Source organism: Stegodyphus dumicola, chromosome X1, assembly GCF_044657685.1.
Source record: "Stegodyphus dumicola isolate Sdum_Otavi_A_Nest chromosome X1, ASM4465768v1".
Classification (NCBI taxonomy): Eukaryota; Metazoa; Arthropoda; class Arachnida; order Araneae; family Eresidae; genus Stegodyphus; species Stegodyphus dumicola.
The window spans coordinates 76,771,652-76,793,352 of NC_140780.1; the positions used below are offsets into that span (position 1 = coordinate 76,771,652).

Sequence of the window (21,701 nt, forward strand, 5' to 3'; positions counted from 1 at the left end):
CGTTATTCTGCATATGAGAAGCTTATCGTGAATTTGTCAATTAAGGGCTTTGCTTATGAAGCTTATTGTACAAGAATGGCGGTGTGCTTCAACTGCCTCGAAGAAGTTCCACGCATTAATGGATATGAGATGCAGCTCTGGTCCAATGTCTTCAATTTTTGGTTTTGATTGAACCTTGGAGATGGAAATGAGCATCATTTGCCTACAAAATGTTCCATAGACATTCCATCCTCTTCTATTTGAGCAAGAAATCCATTTTCCACTTCCATCTGATCAAGAAATTGCAGGGTAAAAGTTTGTTGTATTTCCAAGACAGCAGGAAATAACTCTTGAGCATGTGTAATTTTGAATGTATAGTATGACAGGATGTTTTGTAAAATTTTATAAACCGTGCTGTTAGGCATGTCTAAAGCCAATTCCCCTTCTACTGCATATTCTCACACCATTCGTCTCTTCTTGCAGTGCTATAGCCACATCTTCCACTAATATTGAAACAATTACTATTTTCCCTTTGTCAGATCTCGTATCAAAGAAAACGGTCTCTTCAAATTTACAAATCGTCTTCCACAGATCCTTGACAGGCATCGGACCAGAGCCACATCTTATTCCCATTGTCCTGAACATCAGGGCAGTTGAAGCACAGTACCATAGAAAAGCTTCACAAGCAGAGCTCGATCCTTCATTGACAGAGTAATGACAAACTATCCATTAAGTCCCAAATTTCTTTAAGGCAGCTGAAGCATGGTACCATGAAAAAGCTTCACAAGCAGAGCTTAGTCATGATGAGCTTCTTACATGTAGAATGGGAACTGTGTGTACTCCATGCTTTTAGTAAGTCCAATATGTGGTGCACATGTCATGTCTTTTAATTAATTTATTATGACAAGTACAGTGCCATCTCTAGATCAAATTTTAAACTATTTTTCTTTCCTTCAGCGAGATAAATTTCCATAGCTTCATGTCTGTTCAGGTGAAAATTATCACCCTATATTTTGATGCTAATAACTTCATAGCTAGTTATTGGTAGGTATATATGGAAAATTAAAAATAAATAAATCAAAATAATAACTTTAATTTGCAATAGTCCCTTAACTCTCTTTTTTAATTTGGAAATTATCTCTGTTTGTCCTAAAAATAGTAATTGATTATAATAAACTTTTCTAATGTGTGTCATTTCAAAAGTAATCACTGTCTTATTCTTCATAAAGCTAATGACTTTCATAATACTTCAGCCAATTAATAATTTCAGATTTGGGAATTGAAACTTTCAACCAATAGAGATTAAAGTTAAATAAAAGAATTATTCTGAACCAAACTTCCACATGTCACATTCACTGTCTGCATTTCTAGCTAGCTAGATGCTATTACTACTTTTCATACCACAACATATTAAAAATTTTAAAGTTCTTCAAGGGTAAGCAGTCCTCTTGTGCCAATTTATCAGTGCTACATCAAGAATGTCCATATACAAAGGCATAAATGTTTTGTCAAGAAGTATAAGAATTATTCTACTGGCAATGCTTGCAAGTATCTTTTCTTTCCTTGAAAATTAGTATGTATGTATATATGTCTGTATCGTTCCATCTCTTGCAACTTCATAGTTTGGAAAACTTACAAGAGATGCTGCATATGGACATATTTCATACTTTTATTTACGCAATAAATATAATGCAGATGTGTATGTTTATATAACAGTTTTATGGGGTTGTTTTAAACATTTCTTCTTTTTTTCTTAATACGATCAAAATTGCTGCTTTAGATTTCATAGGTATTGAACATTTTCCCCCTTTTTGTAACTGAGTGAAGTTTTGTAAAGGTGTATAGTTCATAAAATTTCTAAAAGTCATTAAACTTCAGCAGTCAGAGTGCATGAATAAAAACATAGTGCTCAAAAATGGAAGGAAAATCATCAAAATAGCATGATAGTCATCTTTTTATTGTTAAAGCATAAAATGGTAAAAATATTCACAAAATCAATTTTTTGCATTTTTTCTGAGGTTTTTTTTAAATATGTTTTTTGCAGACTGCTAACATGAAATTCAATCGAGCAATGTTAATGAATATAGGTTATGTTGAAGCCTTGAAGCAATATGATTATGATTGCTTTATATTTCATGACGTCGACTTAATTCCAGAGGATGACAGAAATTTGTATACCTGCCCGGAACAACCTAGACACATGTCTGTGGCAATAAATACAATGAATTATAGGTAAGAATGTTATCATTGAGTTAAACTTCATATTCATTTTATCATTTGATTTCTTAAAAACTTGGTATTTTTCCAGGTTGCCATATAAAGACATTTTTGGTGGTGTAAGTGCCTTGACAAAAAAGCACATGGAGATTGTAAATGGATTTTCAAATGAATTTTGGGGATGGGGTGGTGAAGATGATGACATGTCCAATAGGTAAAACCTAAAATATATGATCAATTATTTCTGAGGTTTTAGTACTATGAATTTTTATATACTTAAGTTCTTATTTATGATAATTTTTCAATGAGTGTATGTTTCTAGTAATTGTCATTACTGCTGTGTTGTCTTAATGCAACGAAATAATTTTTAAGAGCTGTGTTAAAAGTAAAAATAGTTACTAATGTAAAATGTGCTAATTGAAACAGAAATTAGAAAATATATGGTTTTTTTGTCTTTTGGAATCAGAACTAGTGACAAGTCAGATTGATATGAAAATAGTGTCGACAGACACTCTGGTAATAAACTGAAAACTGTGAAACCCTTGGATATTGTCTAAATGAGCTTTAGCTATGCAGTGAAGTAGTGATATAAAGTCCTTCTTCTCTTGCATTTGAACTTGCCTATATTTCTGGTGGAAAAATCATAATTGTGCTTTAATTTTATATGTACCTGCAACCGTAAATTGCAAATGAGTAATTTTTAACAGGTTATATGTATATATAAATGCATTTGAAGTTTTTACAGGCAAGGAGGCTTTTCCAAGAACATTCATGCCTAAAATGTATAGTTTTGTTACTTCCCCAAAGAAGTGATCTGCTTTATTTTCAAACTAAAGAAATGAGAATGCCTTTAAATCAGAAATGCAAGTCAGTTTTGTTGTCATGATCAAAAGGTTTCATACACTGTGTTCACTGAATTGCAGTCAACTACATATCTGGTAGGTTCATCTTTGCTCCACTAATAATCTGAACCTGCATTTCCATTGGCTCAACCAGGTATTCAGAAGTCAAAGAAATCTAACTATTCTAAAGTTTGTTTCAATGCTCATTTGTCACTTGCTGCATTTCTAAGCATCTTATAATTACTCAGATAGGGTCATTATGATGTCTGTTTGTGTTAGAATATTTTCAAACAAACATTTCTGTATCCTTTGGTCCTATCCTGCATCCAACTGAGAAGAAGGGCATACATCTTTGTCTAGACATGAACATTTCCATTCTATACCAAAGCCAGGGGAATATTCTTTAGAATGTATAAGACTGTCTCGGAGGTGTCACAATCTCGGAGAAAAAGCTGAGTATGTACACCAAATTATTTGCTTCATGTTAAGGGTAATATACAAAAATACAGCCATTAAGCTCATCCAGCTGAACATCAACCGTGAGACCAATTATTTTATACACATATATGTTTGTGTGTGTGTGTGTGTGTGTGTGTGTGTGTAAGATACAACAAAACATGATGGTTACTCTAAGAAATAATTGCAACTTCAAAATTATTCTAAATTTGGTATTCTCCTCCCTGAATTCGTCTGTTGTCCGAAATTTGAGATCTTTCCATGTTACATTACAACCTAAAATTAACCAATCACAGATTAACTATACTTATGCACCATACTTGGTATAAATACTCTTCGCAAGCAACTATGCCATTCCTTTTCGTAATGTCTACACTGCAAATAACTCTGTGCTGCTTATGCTGTCCTATCTAAAATGCTTACGTCATACTTTTAAAATCAGTGTACATAAAAAATTTTCATATGTAAGTATGATGGGATAAATTCCTTGTCTACAAAAATGATCTAATGTGAATAATAATGGAATAAAATTATGTTTTGAAATGGCTACATCTGGAAGCTTGTGATTTATGCATCCATCTATCTAACTATGTAGACTTCAAGTTGCAGTGCATCAAAATATTCATCTTCGGCCATGACGACTGCAAGCTGTTCAAAGTACCAGATGCCTCCTATGCAATTAAAATACCACACACACACACACGTGTATATATATATACACACACACACACATATATATACACACACACTAGTCATCAAAATTAAAGAGTAATGGCAGAAATGAAATGTAACTGATACTTAATGAAAAATTATTAATAGAAATATGTACAAAAGCATTAGTTAACATAAATTCCAATGTTTAGCAATTGATTATTTACAAAGTATTGAAATTAAAACCAACTTTATGGAAACTGGAAAGAGATGGAAAAATAGTCTCCTCAAACAAGATATGCAAACCTCTCATATTTATTTCATAGACTTTACCAAAGCATTGATCAAGTCTTGTGGAATTGCATGGCACTCTTCTAAAAGTGCACTTTTCACCTCTTAAAAGTCTGGGCTGGAATTTGGCATGGTGATGTCATCATACACGTGCTCAGTCAGGTTCAAGTCGGGTAAATAATGTGGCCAGTCCACTCGAGTGATATCTACTGTTTAAAAGTATTCTGACACCACATATGCTTGATGAGGCCAAGCATTGTCATCCATTAGCAAAACCTCTGGGCCAACAGCACCCCTAAACAGTCTTTACTTGGGGTTCCAATACCTCATCCGTATATCTATGAACAGTTACAGAACCTCCTTAGAGGATATGCAGCTCCTTGCAGCCACACGTCACGATTCCTCCCTAAACCATTAAACCGCAGTCACAGAAGTGGGTTATGTCATAAAGAAGGGAAGGCAAGTTATTATTTCCTTCTTTCCAGATCAAAACATATCTAGAATCACTCTTCAGACTATATCTGGATTCGGCATTAAACAATACTCTGGCCCATTCCAGATCAAAACATGTCTAGATTTACTGTTCAGACTATATCTGGATTCTGCATTAAACAATACTCTGGCTCAGTTTTCCTGGCTCCATTTTAAATGGGCCTGTCTGGAAGCTAGAGTGAGTGGAAGACAAACCATTGGTTTTCTTGCATATGGTGCAATCTCGTTAAGCCTTCGTGCAGCAATAGAGTGCTGATTCGGGAGCCTAGTGGCACTTTTGAAGATCTAAATTTCTTGTAGTCACTTTATGGTTTCTTTCAATCAATAATGGCAGAAAACAACCTTCTGATGCATTTTTTGCCTGAGGTTACCCTTGACCATAGTGTCTATTAACTGATCCAATGCTTAATAAGGGACTGCAAATGGTTGATATCACACTTTGATTGATATTCAAATATACTGCATAAAAAATCCATGCAACTGCAAATTGCAGTATATATACTGTAAACTGCAGTTGCATGGATTTTTTATGCATAAAGTTTGTTGACCCATACTATTACATATAGTATAACTTTTCACTTTCTTGTCATTCAGATATGTGCTGGAGTGATATTTTTAATTCTGATTAAGACATGTGTTTGAAATTCGTAACTTGATAATATTTTTTATGTAAAAGGACTAATTTGCAGCCTCTCTTGGCATTCAGTATAACTAACTTCACTAAGATTAATCATTTCTAACCATTAATTTAATGAGGTGTAGATAACTTTTTCTATTGCTCTTAATATTAAAGACAATTGAGGGTTTATTAGGATAATATCCTAATTTCAGCGTAATAATTCAGTAATTGATAACAGTACTAACAAAAACGTTTGAATGTTTACAAAAATTACTAGTTTATTATATATAAGAAGTTTATAGAAATACTGTCGATATTTTTTGGAAAGGAATGCTGCGAGTCATCTGATTTAAACAATGGGTAATATCACATGTAGTCTTTTGAAGACGTGGACGATACATGTAGTGTTACCCCTGAATACATAGAGGCCATCTGATAACTATTAACTGACATCTTGCCTAATTTCAATATAATAAAAAGCTTTGAAGTACCAGAATATGCCACAGACATAAAAGAAAGCATATTATGTTGGCTAAATGCTGCTGATAACTGGCTGATTGCAGAATTATTCTAGCCTTGTAAAAAAAAAAAAAAAAAAAAAAACCACAAGAGTACAGTACCTACAGAGTGCAATAATTAAGGTATGCTAAGTTTGTTTTTGTGAAAGTTATTCCTTCCCAAGTCTTTATCTTGCTTTGCCACAATTTATCTGACTTAAAGCTTATTTATACATATTTTGCAGATATTAAAAGGAGTTTCTTTAATATTAGAATAAATGTTTATACATCATAATACGTGTTAATAAACAGGCATTTATGGCATTGGAACAAAGTGCTAAAAGAATTATTTGTAAACGAAAATAAAACTAAATATTTACCTTGTTTAAAATCTGACTTATCAGTTATGAATCATTGCTGCAAATAGATGTTTTATGCCCAGAAGAGTTATTTAAAATCCAGCTTTCTTAAATTAAGAACTAAATTATGTCTTTACAAAAGTCTTATAAGATCTGTCTTGACTTATGCATCAGAGACTTTGGCATTGACTTTACATGATGAGGAAGTTGTGGGAATTCTTGAGCAAAAGATATTGCGTTGCATTCTTGATGGGGTCCAAGTAAATGGATCATGGAGATCTAATTTAGAACTCTATAAAATTTACAAACAACCCAATATTGTAAAATTCGTCAAACTACAGAGACTTAAATTGGCTAGAATGAATGAAGATTGTTGGTGCAGCCCATGAGATATAGACCTCGGAGCAAACCTCCGCTAAGATGGATTGATTGTGTTGAAAAAGATCTTAATATTTTAAAGGTTAAAAACTGGAAAACGGTTGCCAAAAGTAGAGATGCCTGGAGAAGGCCAGGATTCACCCAGGGCTGTCGAGCCATTGAAGAAAAAGATGGTTTTATATATATTTGTTTTGTGTTTATATATGCAATTCTTTGTGCAATTTTATTTCATGGTAGTTTATGCGTGTAGCTATTTAGAGCATGCAAATAGGCTCAGTAAAGCTGAAAATATCACATCTTGCAGTTTTCCTTATATGTGATTAATTACATGTATTTGGTAAAATGTTGCTAAAATTAGTTACCTTTGTAACTATATGGAATTTTCGATTTAGAAGCTTACTGACAGTGAGACCAAAAAGAAAAATTTGGTCCCTTCCGTGCTGTATTGTATAGGTAGAAAATTGGGTATGGCCGTAAAGGAGGCAGTGAATGTAGCTTTCAAACTCAATGAACAAGCTTGAGATTTTGGTGCATATTTTACACCTCTGTTTTTAAGATGTACTTTCCTGCATTTCTGTTGTACAGCAGGTGCCTTGAAACTAAATTTGATTCTTTTTGATAGAAGGAATTACTGGTAGTTTCAGCAGTGTTAAACTTTCATAAATTGCATCAAATTTAATCATTTGGAAGTTTAAATAAAAATCCAAGTTTTTCTTACCATCTGGCAGTTTATTTAGAAAATTAAGTTTATGCAACAGTATGCACAAATTTAGAGGCAAAAAAGTAAACTAAAAAAGCACTTTAATAGTAATGACTATAACATCTGTAAATCATAAAATAATGCTTTATGTCCGAAGAACGTGATATTTAATAAATAAAGGTAACACACAAAAAGTTTAAAAGAAAAAAAAAAACCCTTGCGGAAAATATTATAATCTGAAAGCTTTCCCTTTTTGTGTGTGTGTGTGTGTGTGTGTAAATAAAGTATCTATGTGAAATAAAGTATTTATGGTTTTGTTTTTAAAGTCTGGAGTGATCAGGTCTGGATTTAATGAATAAAAGGAACTTTGTTATAAAAGAAATGCAGAATCATCAATTGCAACTGTGCTAAAGAAAGCCCTTTATTTTATTTATTAAAGGTGTTTGATCACTTTATACTCTTTCATAAAGTTTCATGTGATTTTTTTTTTTTTTGGGGGGGGGGGTCTGAAATATTTATATTTTCTTTCCTAAGCATTTCTGACTGTGTGTTTTTAAAATTAGTTCGGAATTCTTTCTTCAGATGTGCATATTGTATTTGTTAGTTGTCAATTTTTAATAAAAAAATTAAGGTATGATCGAATTATCTCACGAGATAATGGTATGTAAAAAGAATTAGTGTAATGTCCATGAAATTATGCCTTTTAAAAGTAAAGCTTCAAGAGCTGGAATCTCTGTAATTAAATTTTTATTTTCTAATGTATAAATAAGTGTCTACTTGATAATATTAAAAAGTTTTAGATATTGTGTATATTTATTATTTCTATTTAGTATAAATTATTTATTGCATTTTTCCCAATTGTATTTCAGAATACGGCATCATGGATTGAAAATTTCAAGATATTCTCCTAAAATAGCTCGATATACTATGTTGAAGCACAAGAAGGATGAACCTAATCCAGATAGGTATGAGGTTAAAAATTTAATTTTAAAGGCTTTTTATTGTATGTTAGTGTCGAAGAACTAGTACTTTTGATGTATGTAAAAAGTTATTTTTTTATACTGTTATGTATAGCATTTGCTTTATGTATTTATTAAATCTCTGAATAGAATTTTTGGTATTTCTGTGTTACATTCTTGTTCATATGTTAAAAAAATTAAAGAATAATTTGATATAACCGTTTATAATAGTATGAAAGCTATTACTTTAAAATACAAATATTAATTAATTTATTTATTTGAAACAATGGAATGGAGACTTGTATGCCAAAGAAATGATTTAGTGCATCAGTGATTATGATATATTGTGCTCCAAGTAACTCTGATAAATTTCTCTATTAATGAAAGATTTTTCATATCTTCAAACAGTATTTTGAGCTGGAAATTAATGAAATGAAGTCTGATGAAATACCAAGTTCCTTTAGGCACTTTTCACTAGATTCATTACAGTACTCTGCACCATTATGAGGTCTTAGAACTTTTATTTTCTTTTTAAATTTTACGTTGCAATATACTCATTAAGTCTGTCCAGCATTTTATCCTTTGAAAGAGTAAAATAATTTCAGTGTATTGCAAATAGTCATCAATGAAATTTACAAAATATTATTTGCCTCTTAAGCTTTCTACTTCCACTGGCCCTCATATATCCGTATGCACTAAAATCAAAGCAAAGTATTATAATATATAAAGTCCTTTTTTAGATATGGTTCTTCTATTGAATTAACTGCAAGTCTGATAGTCTGTACTGGGAGTTGTCTCACCAGTAGTAAAGTTGCTAACACTAGTAGTTTGGTCCAGGATTCAAATCCCAGCAAATGGGCTGGTTGTTTTCTCCATGTGTAATGCGTATCCCATAGAAAGTCCTCCACAAAGGTACCCCTCAGATAACCCTTGAGTGATTTGCCATAATCAAATAAATAAAACCTAGCTATGCTGTAAGTACATTTGTTTAATTCCATTTGCTAAATCATTTTCTCAAGCATTTGAATTGCCTGTGTACTTCTGGTACCTAACTTCTGGTGCCATTTTAGTATGCAGTTTATGTTAGAATATCATGCTGCATAAGCCAAAAAGTGTTTTCTCTCTGAACCTGCAGTCGACATATAACAAGTCTTATTGAATTCTACTGTAAGCTATGTTATTCTTGTTAATAGTACACTTATTACTGTTAAATGTAACTATGCAACCTTTATTCATACATCATTGAACTAAATGTAAGTTACTATTTATACATACAGTGCATTTTTCTAATGTTGTCTGGGTAATATGACAGTTTCAAGTCGAAATTCAAGACAACCTTCACTGATACATTAGAAATTACTTTAGCACTATTGGCAGCAGTTAGTATCTGTTTATTTCCCTTATTTAGTTGAGGGCAGGGGAAGTTCATATCACTTGTCACATGAGTTGAAGCTGTAGAATCAATGATCCATTCTTGCACTATTGTTTCATATATATATGTTCTACCTTTTAGAGCTTGCTTTAACTAAACTTGCGAATTCCCAGTATCAGCACTGTCCTGAAGATGCTTACTGCCTTTGCCTTAACTTCATTGTATGTTTTTTACTGTTTTCATATTTGCTATTGGGCATGATTTATTTTTAAGATTTTGTTCATATTTTCTCAGTTCACTTTTATTTACATATGTTTTTGAAAAAATTCTAGCCTTTAATTTTAAACACTTGAGAAATAAGTGAAAACACTTACTTCTAAAGTGGTTATTTTTATGACAAAAATTACAATATCTTTTAACTTTATATTTTGATTTAGCCCCACTCTTATCTTTTAGAGCACTGAATTATACTTAATGAACTTGCCTAGTTTCAAAATAGCTACTGTATTTATATATTAATTTGTTTTTAACATATTGTGCTTGAGTTTCTTTGAATATTGTAATTATAGTTCAGTTTGTGATGTACTCTTAGTAGCAGTTATAAACGCAGTGTAAGAATTTAACAAAGAACATACTAAAATTCTATCAAATTAATTTAATTTTTTTACTTATACTATGCAATTTTTCCACTAGTTCTAATACTGCCATTATGTTCATGCATTTTTCAACTTTCAGAACAGCTAATGGAATACATTTTTTCTAAAAAGAAGTAGCTTGTTTAATTTTACATGTTCATGAACTGGCTTAAATTTTTGCCATACTTTCGCAGATTTATTATACAAAACATTTATGATTTGTGAATAAAGAATATTGAAGCCAATAAAAGGTTTTTTGCTTTTTTGGTCATTCCTTAGTGAACTATCACTGTTTTATGTTCATCAAATACTGCAATATGTAATTCTTCTTATATTAGAAGTTTTTCAAAACTTTCATGTAAAATAGTTGAAATCAGTTAATTTTTCAATTTAAATTGATTCTTTTAGAACAGCCATTATCACGTGCTAATATGACTTATAAACTTTGTAACCGGTAACTTGATAAATAAGGGGGGGAAATAGTTTCTGCCCCAGGAATCCTATTACAATGTTCTTTCATTTAAAATTTCAGATTTTTAGGAATATTTTAATGGGCAGGTTTGAAAACTTAGTCTCATAACCATTCATTTGCATGCATTCAAACACTCTTATTAAGATACTGAGAATCATCATGCATGTAGGTTTTAGTGTCTGAAATCAGGTTTAGGTAGGTTGACTGCATAATTTTTTTTTTTTTGTTTAGGGGCAATGTATTTTAATTCCCACATCTTTCCATTTCACTGCTGTGTCATTCATTGTTTCATGTGATATCTAGAATAGAATTGGCCAAGAACCTCATAATGAAATGATTGAATTTGTGTTCACTGATCATTATGCCACATTGAGTCTCCTTTCATCATGAATTCATTTCAATTAGCAGTACCTAGAATACATATCTACTATGAGGTTTCCAGTTTTTTGTAGGGGGTAATGATAAATGGGTAGTACTCCTAATGTTCCAGTGAATGTTGAATCATTAAGGGCAATATAGTGTTATTTATAAGAGTTGCATATTTATAGTATCATAAATTTAGTGTTACATTGTGTTTCAAGAGTAGTTTGCTCTCATTAGATGGTGTGGCCTCTCTTAAAAAAATTTAAGATTACCTGAAACATTTAAAACAATATTACTAGTTTGTATTATATTTGTGATTCTGAAACTAGCTATAAATTTTTAGCACTGGAAAAAATAGGGTTTTTGTTAATAACCTGTGTAATTAAGTTCTAGGTTTTTACAAGTCATCACTCAAAATATATTTTGTCAAAATAATTCAAATCTCTGTTTTCATCCTAGATAATATTCAACAGTATTTATTTGTGTAACTTGCAAGGTGAAAGGAGTTAATTTCGAACATATAAAAACCACATATTTTTAATCACAACAGTGAAGTGACAATATGTGTTTAAAGGTCCATTTGCCATGTTATTTCAAGGTTACATTTAAGCATTCTGGATTATCTGAAATGTGTTTAGATATTGTATTGAATCTGTTATTACCTTTGAGGAAAACTATTTTCCTAACCTAAAAGCTGCCATCAGTTTCCTAATCCTCATATGCCTGTCTCTGTAGTTAAACCATGAGTGCTTTCAAGAGATGTCTTACAACTCAGACATTGATTTTTTTTTTTTTTTTTTTTTTTTTTTTAACTTATTAACTTTAGTTTCAAAATAGAAACTTCCTCTAGTTCCCTCACAGGTCAAATTCATGAAAGGGAAAATATCTTTCCATTCTACTTTGAAAATCTGTTTTGTGATAGTGTTTTATTCTAGTAATATATGAAAGTGAAAAAATGTCTACTAATTTGAAATACACAATATGAAATAAACCTTTATTTACATAAGGTGGGCAGTCAGTTAATGTGAGTGAATAATTAATTCATAATGCTACTCACATTAATGAAATAAATAATTCATGAATTATATTGAATGAAGCATGATTCGCGTCTTGAGCATATAATGTGTGAGTAATTACTTGATTGGATGATGGGTGAACTAAGTTTTCCACAATAAAACATGCGAAATTAGATAACAGTTGAAAAAAGGAATTTCACTTAAATTAACGTTGCAATTACCTAAAAATTTTAGTAGTGCCCCCCCCCCAAAAAAAAGAAATTTCAGGTGCACCATTTTCTTTAATGTGCAACAAAATGCTAGAAATATTTTTGCAGAAGAATGTATATACTGATGAAGTCTAGAAAAAATTCTTCAATGTATAAGATGCTGAAAAGATAAAAGAACGGTGGTTTACCATAATTACGTGGACTTCACAAATTGCCCTTGTATGAATGCAAAATGTTGTATTGATGTAGAAATATTTGATAAAATATTTTATAAAAAGAAAATAGTTAAATCTATTTAAATCATGAAGAATACATCAGACCGTAAGCTCATTTTTGCATGGAAACCAAGAGCACAACGTTTTTCATTTTATTAGCCCTCCCCCATTCATACCAATGAAATACACTGAATTTGCTTCAGCTAAAAGCAGTGTCTTCTAAAACTTTCTTGTATATTTATTTGCAGTTTGAAGTTTCCTGAAAATTGATCTGTAGGTATTGTTGCTTGTTTTTTTTTTTTTTTTTTCCTTATTTGTGTGTGTGTGGGCCCACCAGCGGCCGAGCGGTAAAGACTCTGAACACTGGTGGTTTAGTCCGAGGTTCGAATCCCGCGAATGGGCTGGCTGCATGGGCGTTTTCGTGGTTTTCTCCATGTGTAACGCGTATATGAGCCAGCTTCCCTTAGAAAGTCCTCCACAAAGGCATCCGTCCCTTTAGGCAGATAGCCCTCGTGTGCTTTGCCATAATTAAATAATCCAATCCAATTGTGTGTGTGTGCGTGCGCTCTATATGCAGCATATATAAAAGATCTAATGATTAGGATAAGCAACTTTACTTTTTAACTTGTTGAATGTGTTCAAATATGAGCTTGGCTTGCTTATAATTTGGATTCATTTACACAATTTACAAAACTTAAAAAGGTATCAGGCATCTGTAGTGCTGAATATTTTGGGATGTCTAGATTGAAATTTTGAAATTGGATTTCTTAAAGGTTTATAATTTTGTATCAATTTCCTCACCTTTTTCAAACTTTGATGTGATCTTTATTTGAAAATAATTTCATTCTGCAAGTTAATCTAGTGTAAAAATACACATTAAATTTTTAAAAATATATTAGTCAAAACTCTTAATTTAAATTTACAACAGCGCATTCTTCATTTTAATTTGACTATTTCAGCCTTCTATTCTAAAAATAGTAATTGCTTACAGTAAAGCTTTCTAAACTGCATGATTTCAAAATTAATATCTGCCATCATATGAATTCCTCATAATTCTAGTGTGGTAAGTGATTTTGCAAACTGAAACTCAGTAATCATTTTAAAGCTTCATTAATTAGCCAGTGAAATGACATTAAAATTGAAAGTCTTTCACTCAATTAAGATTTTTGTCCCCAAAACATCGCATTTGCTTTCCACTTTTTGCCACTCCTTTGCTGCTTACTACAATGATATAAAATATGTAAAGGTTTTGGAACAGATAGGATTAGTATGCCAAATGATTTGTGGCTGCAAATGTTAGTTAAAATAAGAAATATTTAAATCTGCCAGGACTGCCACCTTATTCATTCTGCCTGTACAATGTATCTTCATGACTTCTACGTTTTTCTTCATTATGGATCAACATGTATGCAATCAAACTTTGTAAATTATTATATATAGAGAGATTTGAACATAAGATGTAAAGCATGGATAAAATTTTTTTACTCAACCCTTATCTGAAGTAAAATGATCCAATTAATGACAATATTAACTTTAAATGCAGAGTTAGTGTTGTTAATTCAGATTTATTAAGTGTATCTACATTTCTTTGTCGTATAGTTCTATAGTATTTATATTTTTCTTTTAAATTTATAATAATTTTTTATGATTACTTTTGCAATTAGCCTTTTTTTTTTTTTTTTTTTTTCAGTCTTGGGGAAGATGCTGAAGCTTTCCTCCCCCTTTTTGTTTACTCTTTTTGAAAAATTAAAATGTGTTAAAATCTGTCAGTTGTGTGCAATTCTAAGTAATTGCTTAGTGCTGACTTTTTCATTACTTCTGAAAAATATAACATTATTTATTTACATATTGCAGGTATAATAAACTTTACAAAGGAAAATACAGATTCAAGAAAGATGGTTTAAGCAATTTACAATATAAACTTATTGACGTAGTTTTAAAGAAACTGTACACATGGGTACTTGTTGAAATAGAAGCAATTAAAAAATAGCTTTCCGATCTTGTGATCTGCTGTTTAGCGAACTTCTCAGTGAGTATTTTTATATAACATTTCCTTATATGTCTTTGCCAATAAATTGCAGAAATTCATTAGTTTTCTGTAATTTTCAGATTTGAGAATAGTTATATTGATAGCCAAACATGTTTAGGAGAAATGCATATAAATTATTTAGAACTCCTGAAAAATATTAGAAGATTAAAAACCATATTGTGCACTTTTTTCTGTCCATGCACCTCATCAAGATCACAGCCTGCAGAGGAACCTTGAAAAAGTATCTGTTCACAAATGTAGAAAGTAATTAAACTATGGGGTTTGTATTTCAGAATCACATAAAGCTAAATTTGGAGTAGAGATACATTAAGTTCTAGAAGTTGCTATCTTCAAGAGCAAACAGAGAAAACATTATTCATCAATTTTTGTTCCAGTATTGTTGAATAGATATATCATTGAACAGTCTGTCAAGTATGAGCAAAAATGCTTTGATCTTTATTTATGGAGGTATCAGCTTGCATTCTGCAAGTTAGAAATATATTGCAGAAAACTGAAAAATCATCAAAGTATAAATCTTTCTTTTTCTTAAACTTTGGCCACTGAAAAATATAAGTAATGAAATATATATCACGTATGAAAGTTGAGCAAAATAATGCTTGATGAACAGAGGCTTGCATTTAAATATATAAAGGATGACAAATTAAACTGAAAGAGCAGACTGTGTGTTAAATATGGATTTCAGTAATAAAGTTTTAGAAAGCATGAAATGTATGTAGTGACTGCCTAGAATTTGTGTTTAAATTCATATTTCTGTAGATGTGCTATGAACAAACTTATAAAACAACTAATACAAACAAACATAAATTTCTCACACCTGTATTAATCTGAAAATTTTATCAAAAAGTATATAGTTATCCAACTTTTGAAAATTTCATCAAATTTGTCAACGTAGTATAGTGATTATTATTTTGTATTTAATTTCAATTTGATAAAATGCCTGTCTGTTATTCTCTGTGTGTGCAAACTTGAAAATGTCATGATTCATGTATGCTTGTAGTTGAACTTTTCTCTGAGTTCAAAGGTCATTTATACGTTTTTAGTGATGCTTTAGTGACTGTTTTTTAAATTTCTATTTCAGATGGGAGTCCTTTTCAATCCTAATACTGTATTTTGAAAGTTAGAAATTCTGCATCCTCTCGCTAACTTTTTATCTTGATTTGAAAATTTGAAATTACATATCTTCAGAATTATGTGGAAGAATCAGTTTCTTTACTGAAAATGTTGCTCAACTTTAAGTATGTATATCCTTATGGGATCTAGCAGTTTGTTTTGATTGCAGAATTTGAGAAAATAACCTGTGGTATTTTATTTTAAAATTTTTTCCTTGAAAATGTGAACTTAAAAGTTCTTCATTAACTGTGAAGAAAAGAATAAGTTGCTGTGTCATCTTCTGTATTACATTCTGTTTAGCAAGGAAAAAGTATAATTATTTAAATTCTAGTACATATGTTAATATGATAATTTACATCATTTGAATATGATATATGCAGAAAAAGGAACTGGTTTAAAATTTACATGTAGAAATGGAAAAGTCATTGTTTTAAACTTTCATATGTGTTTTTTATAAATATTTCTATTATATAGTTATTTATTCATAGATTTACGACTTTATTTTATGTATCATTCACCTTAATTAAAAATTGTTCATTTTTAATATAGGGTAAATATGTATGAAATGATCAATGTCAGATTTGATATATGCATGTATGTGAATATGTATATATGTAAACGTTCTGTTGATTCTTGTTTTGTGTGTCATTTGAATGATCATACAATGACTCAAGTCAATGGCAAACACTGTAGACATAGGATGACTCAATTATTGTTGAAGATATTGCTGATGAATTTTTAAACAAGAATAGAATCAATTTTATTCGCAAAATTATAAGGCCTGAGCCAATTTTTCCAAAATTTAAGTCTCAAAAACATTTGCTGGCTGCAGGTAACAGCAGATACTATTGCTGATGTTTTTTCTTCTTTTTTTGAAGTGTAACTCTTCAGAGATTACATAATTTTCATGAAACCTATCTTCAAAATATTTTACAGATGATGAAATATAATAGTTAAGGTTTCAATGAAATGGAATGGCATATAGGTTGGAATGGAACTGACAATGCAAGTTAATAACACTATCTAGTTTTCCTAATAAGATGTTAAACGATTAGGAATTTTTATTGATGATGATGTATAGGTTAAGTTTTGCTTTGTTTAGCATGTAATTACTCTAAAATTTCTGGTGAGTGGTGTCACAGTTGCAAGAAATAGAAAGTGATGCTTCAGTTTATCAATTTATATAGACACGAATAGTATTTGCCATGGCATCCATGGCAAACTTTTATGAGCAGAAAGACCAATTTAAGATGCATGTTTGCTCTGCCAGCTATGCAGTATAGGTTTATCCAATATTGGAAAATTTTTACTAAAATAAAAAACAAAAATTCCTCAAATTATCTTTGCAAACAATTTTGGCAGTTGAAAACACCAACAGCAGTTAAAATCCATTCTAAATATGATTTAAATTATTTGTCCTTGAATCTTATTGTTTATTGAAATGAAATGCAAATTAATGAAAACACTGAGCTTGCTCATGCGAAATAAGATAGTTAAACTGTGTAAATATGCTCATGGCCTGACATTTGTGCTCAGTGATAATGTATTTTATTAGCTTAGCCACTGAATGTATACAGTCAACAGGCCTACTGATGGGTATAACTGTTTAAAGGCAATAATTCTTGCACCATACAATCTGGTAGTGCTTTTTTACCATATTGGCCCAAAATTTAGATGGCCTTACGTGTCGGATGATCCTGCATTTGTTTAGATATTTTGTAAGGGGGAAAAAAGTAGGATTGCATATAAATTTTCACATATATGAACTTGGTAAGTTGAAGATTTTCTGAAACTGAGGTAATTAAATGGTCTTGAATACCTAACCTTGTAGGAGAAATAAATAAATATCTTTCATTTTGATATAGAAGTTTAGGGATAAGTGAGAAATTAGCTTTTGATTGTTTATTAATACTATTATTATTTACTGTTAACTTATTTAAGATGAGTAGGGTTTTCCTAAATGTTGAAACTAAATAACGTTTGCATAATCCGAGTTCAGAAAACAAAACATTTATTTTACATATTTTAAAGAAATAACGTTCTGAAACAACATGTTTCATTTACACAATCAATCGACGCTCTCACCAGAGCATTACGCCATCAAACTTGGCACACATCCTAAAGTTCAAATTGAAGAATTACAGAAGCGTTGTTGCCACACAAGAAAAGACATATAGTTACAACTTCACACAATAATAAAACAAAAACACACTTTTGAAAAATAGACAATAATAATAAAAAATAGTAATAATAAAATTCTTAACAATATTTTCTCGATTATGCAACATCCTCCCCCTTTTTGAGTCAGTGGCAAACGACTCAAAAACATATGTTATCCTATTAAAAAGGTCTAGTACATTAGGTTTCTTAACAAGCCGTCCTGACGACGTAAATTTCTGTTTTATATGCTGTACGTCAGTCTGATCGTTTTTCTTATCGTCGTTAACGTTAGGCTCTTCAACTAAATAATTTTCATCTAGTTGTATCTCTAGTGGATAAATACGCTGAACGGGCCTTATGAAAATCCCATTCTGAGTTTTTAGTTTAACTGTTCGAACTTTGCCATCCCGACCAGGAATTTTCTCTATAATTTTACCCAAAGGCCAATACAAGCGTTTTTTGAAATCATCGCCTATTAAGACTATCTCCCCAATTTTAGGCAACCGGGTTACTTTATTTTGTGGTTGTTTCATTATTAATTGCCCCAAATATTCTTTTCGGAAACGGTTCCTTAAATCTTTAAGAAGTTTTGTGCGGTATTTAATTCTTCTAAAAAAATGCTGAGAGTCAATTTTATCTATATCTGCTACATTCGAAGTACAATTTTCAATTAAAAACATTGACGGAGTTAAAGGGATAGCATCTTCAGAGTTCTCCGAAATATATGTTAAAGGTCGAGAATTAATTACCGACTCACAATCGCAAATTAAGGTTTCCAGTTCTTCATAAGATAAAACCGATTTTCCCAAAGAACGTCTTAAAAGTTCTTTAACCATGCGAACTAGCCGTTCCCACCAACCTCCCCACCAGGAGGCTGTTGGTGGATTGAATTTCCATACTATTCTCTTTATTTTTGCCTCATTCTCTATTATGTCCCAGTTAAGTTTAGACATTTCGTTATACGTTCCTCGGAAGTTAGTCCCATTGTCAGAATAAATAGTTCGTGGTCTGCCACGTCTGGCTATGAATCGTCTTAAAGCCAAAAGAAAAGATTCTGTTGATAACGAAGTCACCAGTTCTAGATGGATTGCCCTGTACACAGCGCATGTGAAGAGTGCCATCCAAACCTTCTTACCGTTTTTCAAAAACAATGGGCCAGCTAAATCTACTCCCAAAATTTCAAAAGCCCTATAATCTCCTACGCGATCTTCAGGAAGAGGAGTCACTTCGCAAGACATCGGTTTCGCTTTATATCGTTGACGTATTACACACCCTTTTAACACATTACGCACAGTTTTACGTTGTTTTAGTATCCAGAATCTTTCTCTTAAAATAGATTGAAGCATTTGAGTTCCAGCATGACAATGTTTCTTATGAACTGACTCAATTAACAATGTAGTAAAGATACATTTACTCGGTAACAAAATTGGTGTTAAAAATTCAGAATTGTCTTTGCGTTCCAATATTCTAGTTTTAACTCTTATAATTTTTTCATTATCAATGAATACATCAAGTGGATTAAGAGCTCCAATGTCAGGGAAATTTGAGCTTTGAACCAACCGAATCAAAACTTTTTCGGAATTTATGATTTCAGCAACAGTTAGTTTAGATTCTTTACACAAATTTGACTTCTTCCTACAGTTAGAAATAAAACGTAACACCCAACCGGTTACACGAATCATTTTTTCATAATCAGAAACTCTTTCTGCATACCAAGGAGTGGTATCCTCTGAAAAGTTAACATTAATAAGTTTTACCTTCCTCTTTTCCAAGTCAGCTTCGCTCGGCTGACAAACAATATTGGTAGGCCAAAATTCAGGGCTTTCTCTTAGCCAGAAAGGTCCCTTAAACCACTCCGAGTTAATCATTTGTTTAGCAGAGCAACCTCGAGATAACACATCTGCTGGGTTCATATTACCAGGCACATGCCTCCATGATTCAGGTTTTATCAACTTAGTAATTTCTTTAACACGATTGCTTACAAAGTCTGACCAATTACCAGGATTTCTGATCCACCATAATGCGACTGTGGAATCACACCATAAAATTACATTTATATCAAAATCATTAAGAGCTTTACAAACAGAATATAATAATCGGGATCCAATGCAACAGGACATTAATTCCAATCTAGGAATCGTCAAATTCTTAATAGGAGCTACTCTAGATTTTGCTCTTAAGAGAGTAATTTTTACACTGCATGAATCAATACTTCTCGCGAAAATACATCCTGCATAAGCATATTTGCAGGCATCGACAAATACATGCAATTCAACTGTTGCAAAGGTTCCAATGAATCGGGGTATTGCCACATTTTTCAACAAAAGTATATCAGATAACCACACAAAAAATTTACTTACAAAATCATGAGGCAATACCTCGTCCCAAGAAAATTTCAACTTCCATGTTTCTTGTAACAAAATTTTTGGAAGCAAAGTTATTGGTGCAAGTATTCCAATTGGATCAAAAATTGATTGTACAATAGACAGAATCAGTCTCTTAGTTGCCTTAGTATCACAAGTTATCATATTTACATTTATATTACACCTTAAAGTATCATTGTCTAAATTCCACAATATTCCTAAAAGAGGTGTGTCCCCAGAATGTTTTGTAGTATATTTGGAAGCAACATTGCTCTCCCATCCCCTTAAATTAAATCTGCCTCTCGACATAAGACTTTTGGCCTTTTGAATTAAATCCTCTTGTTCCTCAATATTGTAAACACCCGTAATACAATTATCTACATAGAACGAATTTTTTAATTTGTCAGCCACATCTAAAAAGTCAGATGGACAATTATTCAAGAGATATTTAATAGACGCACCTAGTAGATAAGGGCTGCAGGAAACCCCAAAAACTACTCTGCAGTGCCTATACACTATTTCTCCCTCATCACTTGGATAGAAAAATCGCAAGTAATCTCTATCCTTCGGAGAAATTCCTAACTGCAAGAATGCTTTCTCTATGTCTGCACTCAGACCAATAGGAAAAAATCTCATTCTGTCTAAAATATCAGGGACTAATTCTATTAAATTAGGTCCTTTCAATAAACACTGATTCAAAGATGGTTTTCCCTTTTCACAAGATGAAGCATCAAAAACGGGTCTTACCTTAGTGCTTTCACTATTCATCTTAATAACCGGTCTGTGTGGTAAAAAGTGGCATTTATTGTTTAATTCCTTTTCCGGAACCTTTTCTATAATATTTAAATTTTCCCACTCTCTAAACACTTCTTGATATTCCTTCAAAGAATTATTTTCTTTTGCCCTCTTTATCATTTTTTGATGACGTGTCAAAGCAATGCTTTTATTATCTGATAAATTGGTAGATTCGCATTTCCAGGGTAATTCTAATTCATATCTACCATCGGGCCGAATAGATAATTTATTCTGAAAATCAATCTCGTAGTCGCAATGAAGATTTTTCGTTCTACTATTTTCCGTCGGGTCGGAAATACCCAAAACTTCAAGCTCCCATAAAGATTTCAAAGAAGCATTATTTACATGCAAGGAAAGACTTATTAGGGCATTATCCCTGACAGTATCATTTTCTTTACCCATAACCGTCCAACCCAGTTTTGTTTTGACTGCAGTTAAACCAGAGGGTAATTCTAGGTATTCGTCAGTTAACAGTTTACCAATGACATCTGCACCTATCAA

At 31.6% G+C, this 21,701-nt stretch overlaps 1 protein-coding gene across 1 annotated transcript in view; it reads left to right on the forward strand.

Annotated features, from left to right (window-relative positions):
• The window catches only part of LOC118198852 (beta-1,4-N-acetylgalactosaminyltransferase bre-4-like), a 49,465-nt gene extending 32,947 nt beyond the window's left edge, over positions 1-16,518 (forward strand). The window contains exons 4-8 of the mRNA XM_085807981.1: positions 2,024-2,211; positions 2,288-2,410; positions 8,351-8,446; positions 14,577-14,751; positions 15,851-16,518. Of these exons, the coding sequence (XP_085664107.1) occupies positions 2,024-2,211; positions 2,288-2,410; positions 8,351-8,446; positions 14,577-14,712 (543 nt within the window). The 3' untranslated portion in view covers positions 14,713-14,751; positions 15,851-16,518. The remainder of the gene's footprint in view (positions 1-2,023; positions 2,212-2,287; positions 2,411-8,350; positions 8,447-14,576; positions 14,752-15,850) is intronic.
• Positions 16,519-21,701: the final 5,183 nt, after the last annotated feature.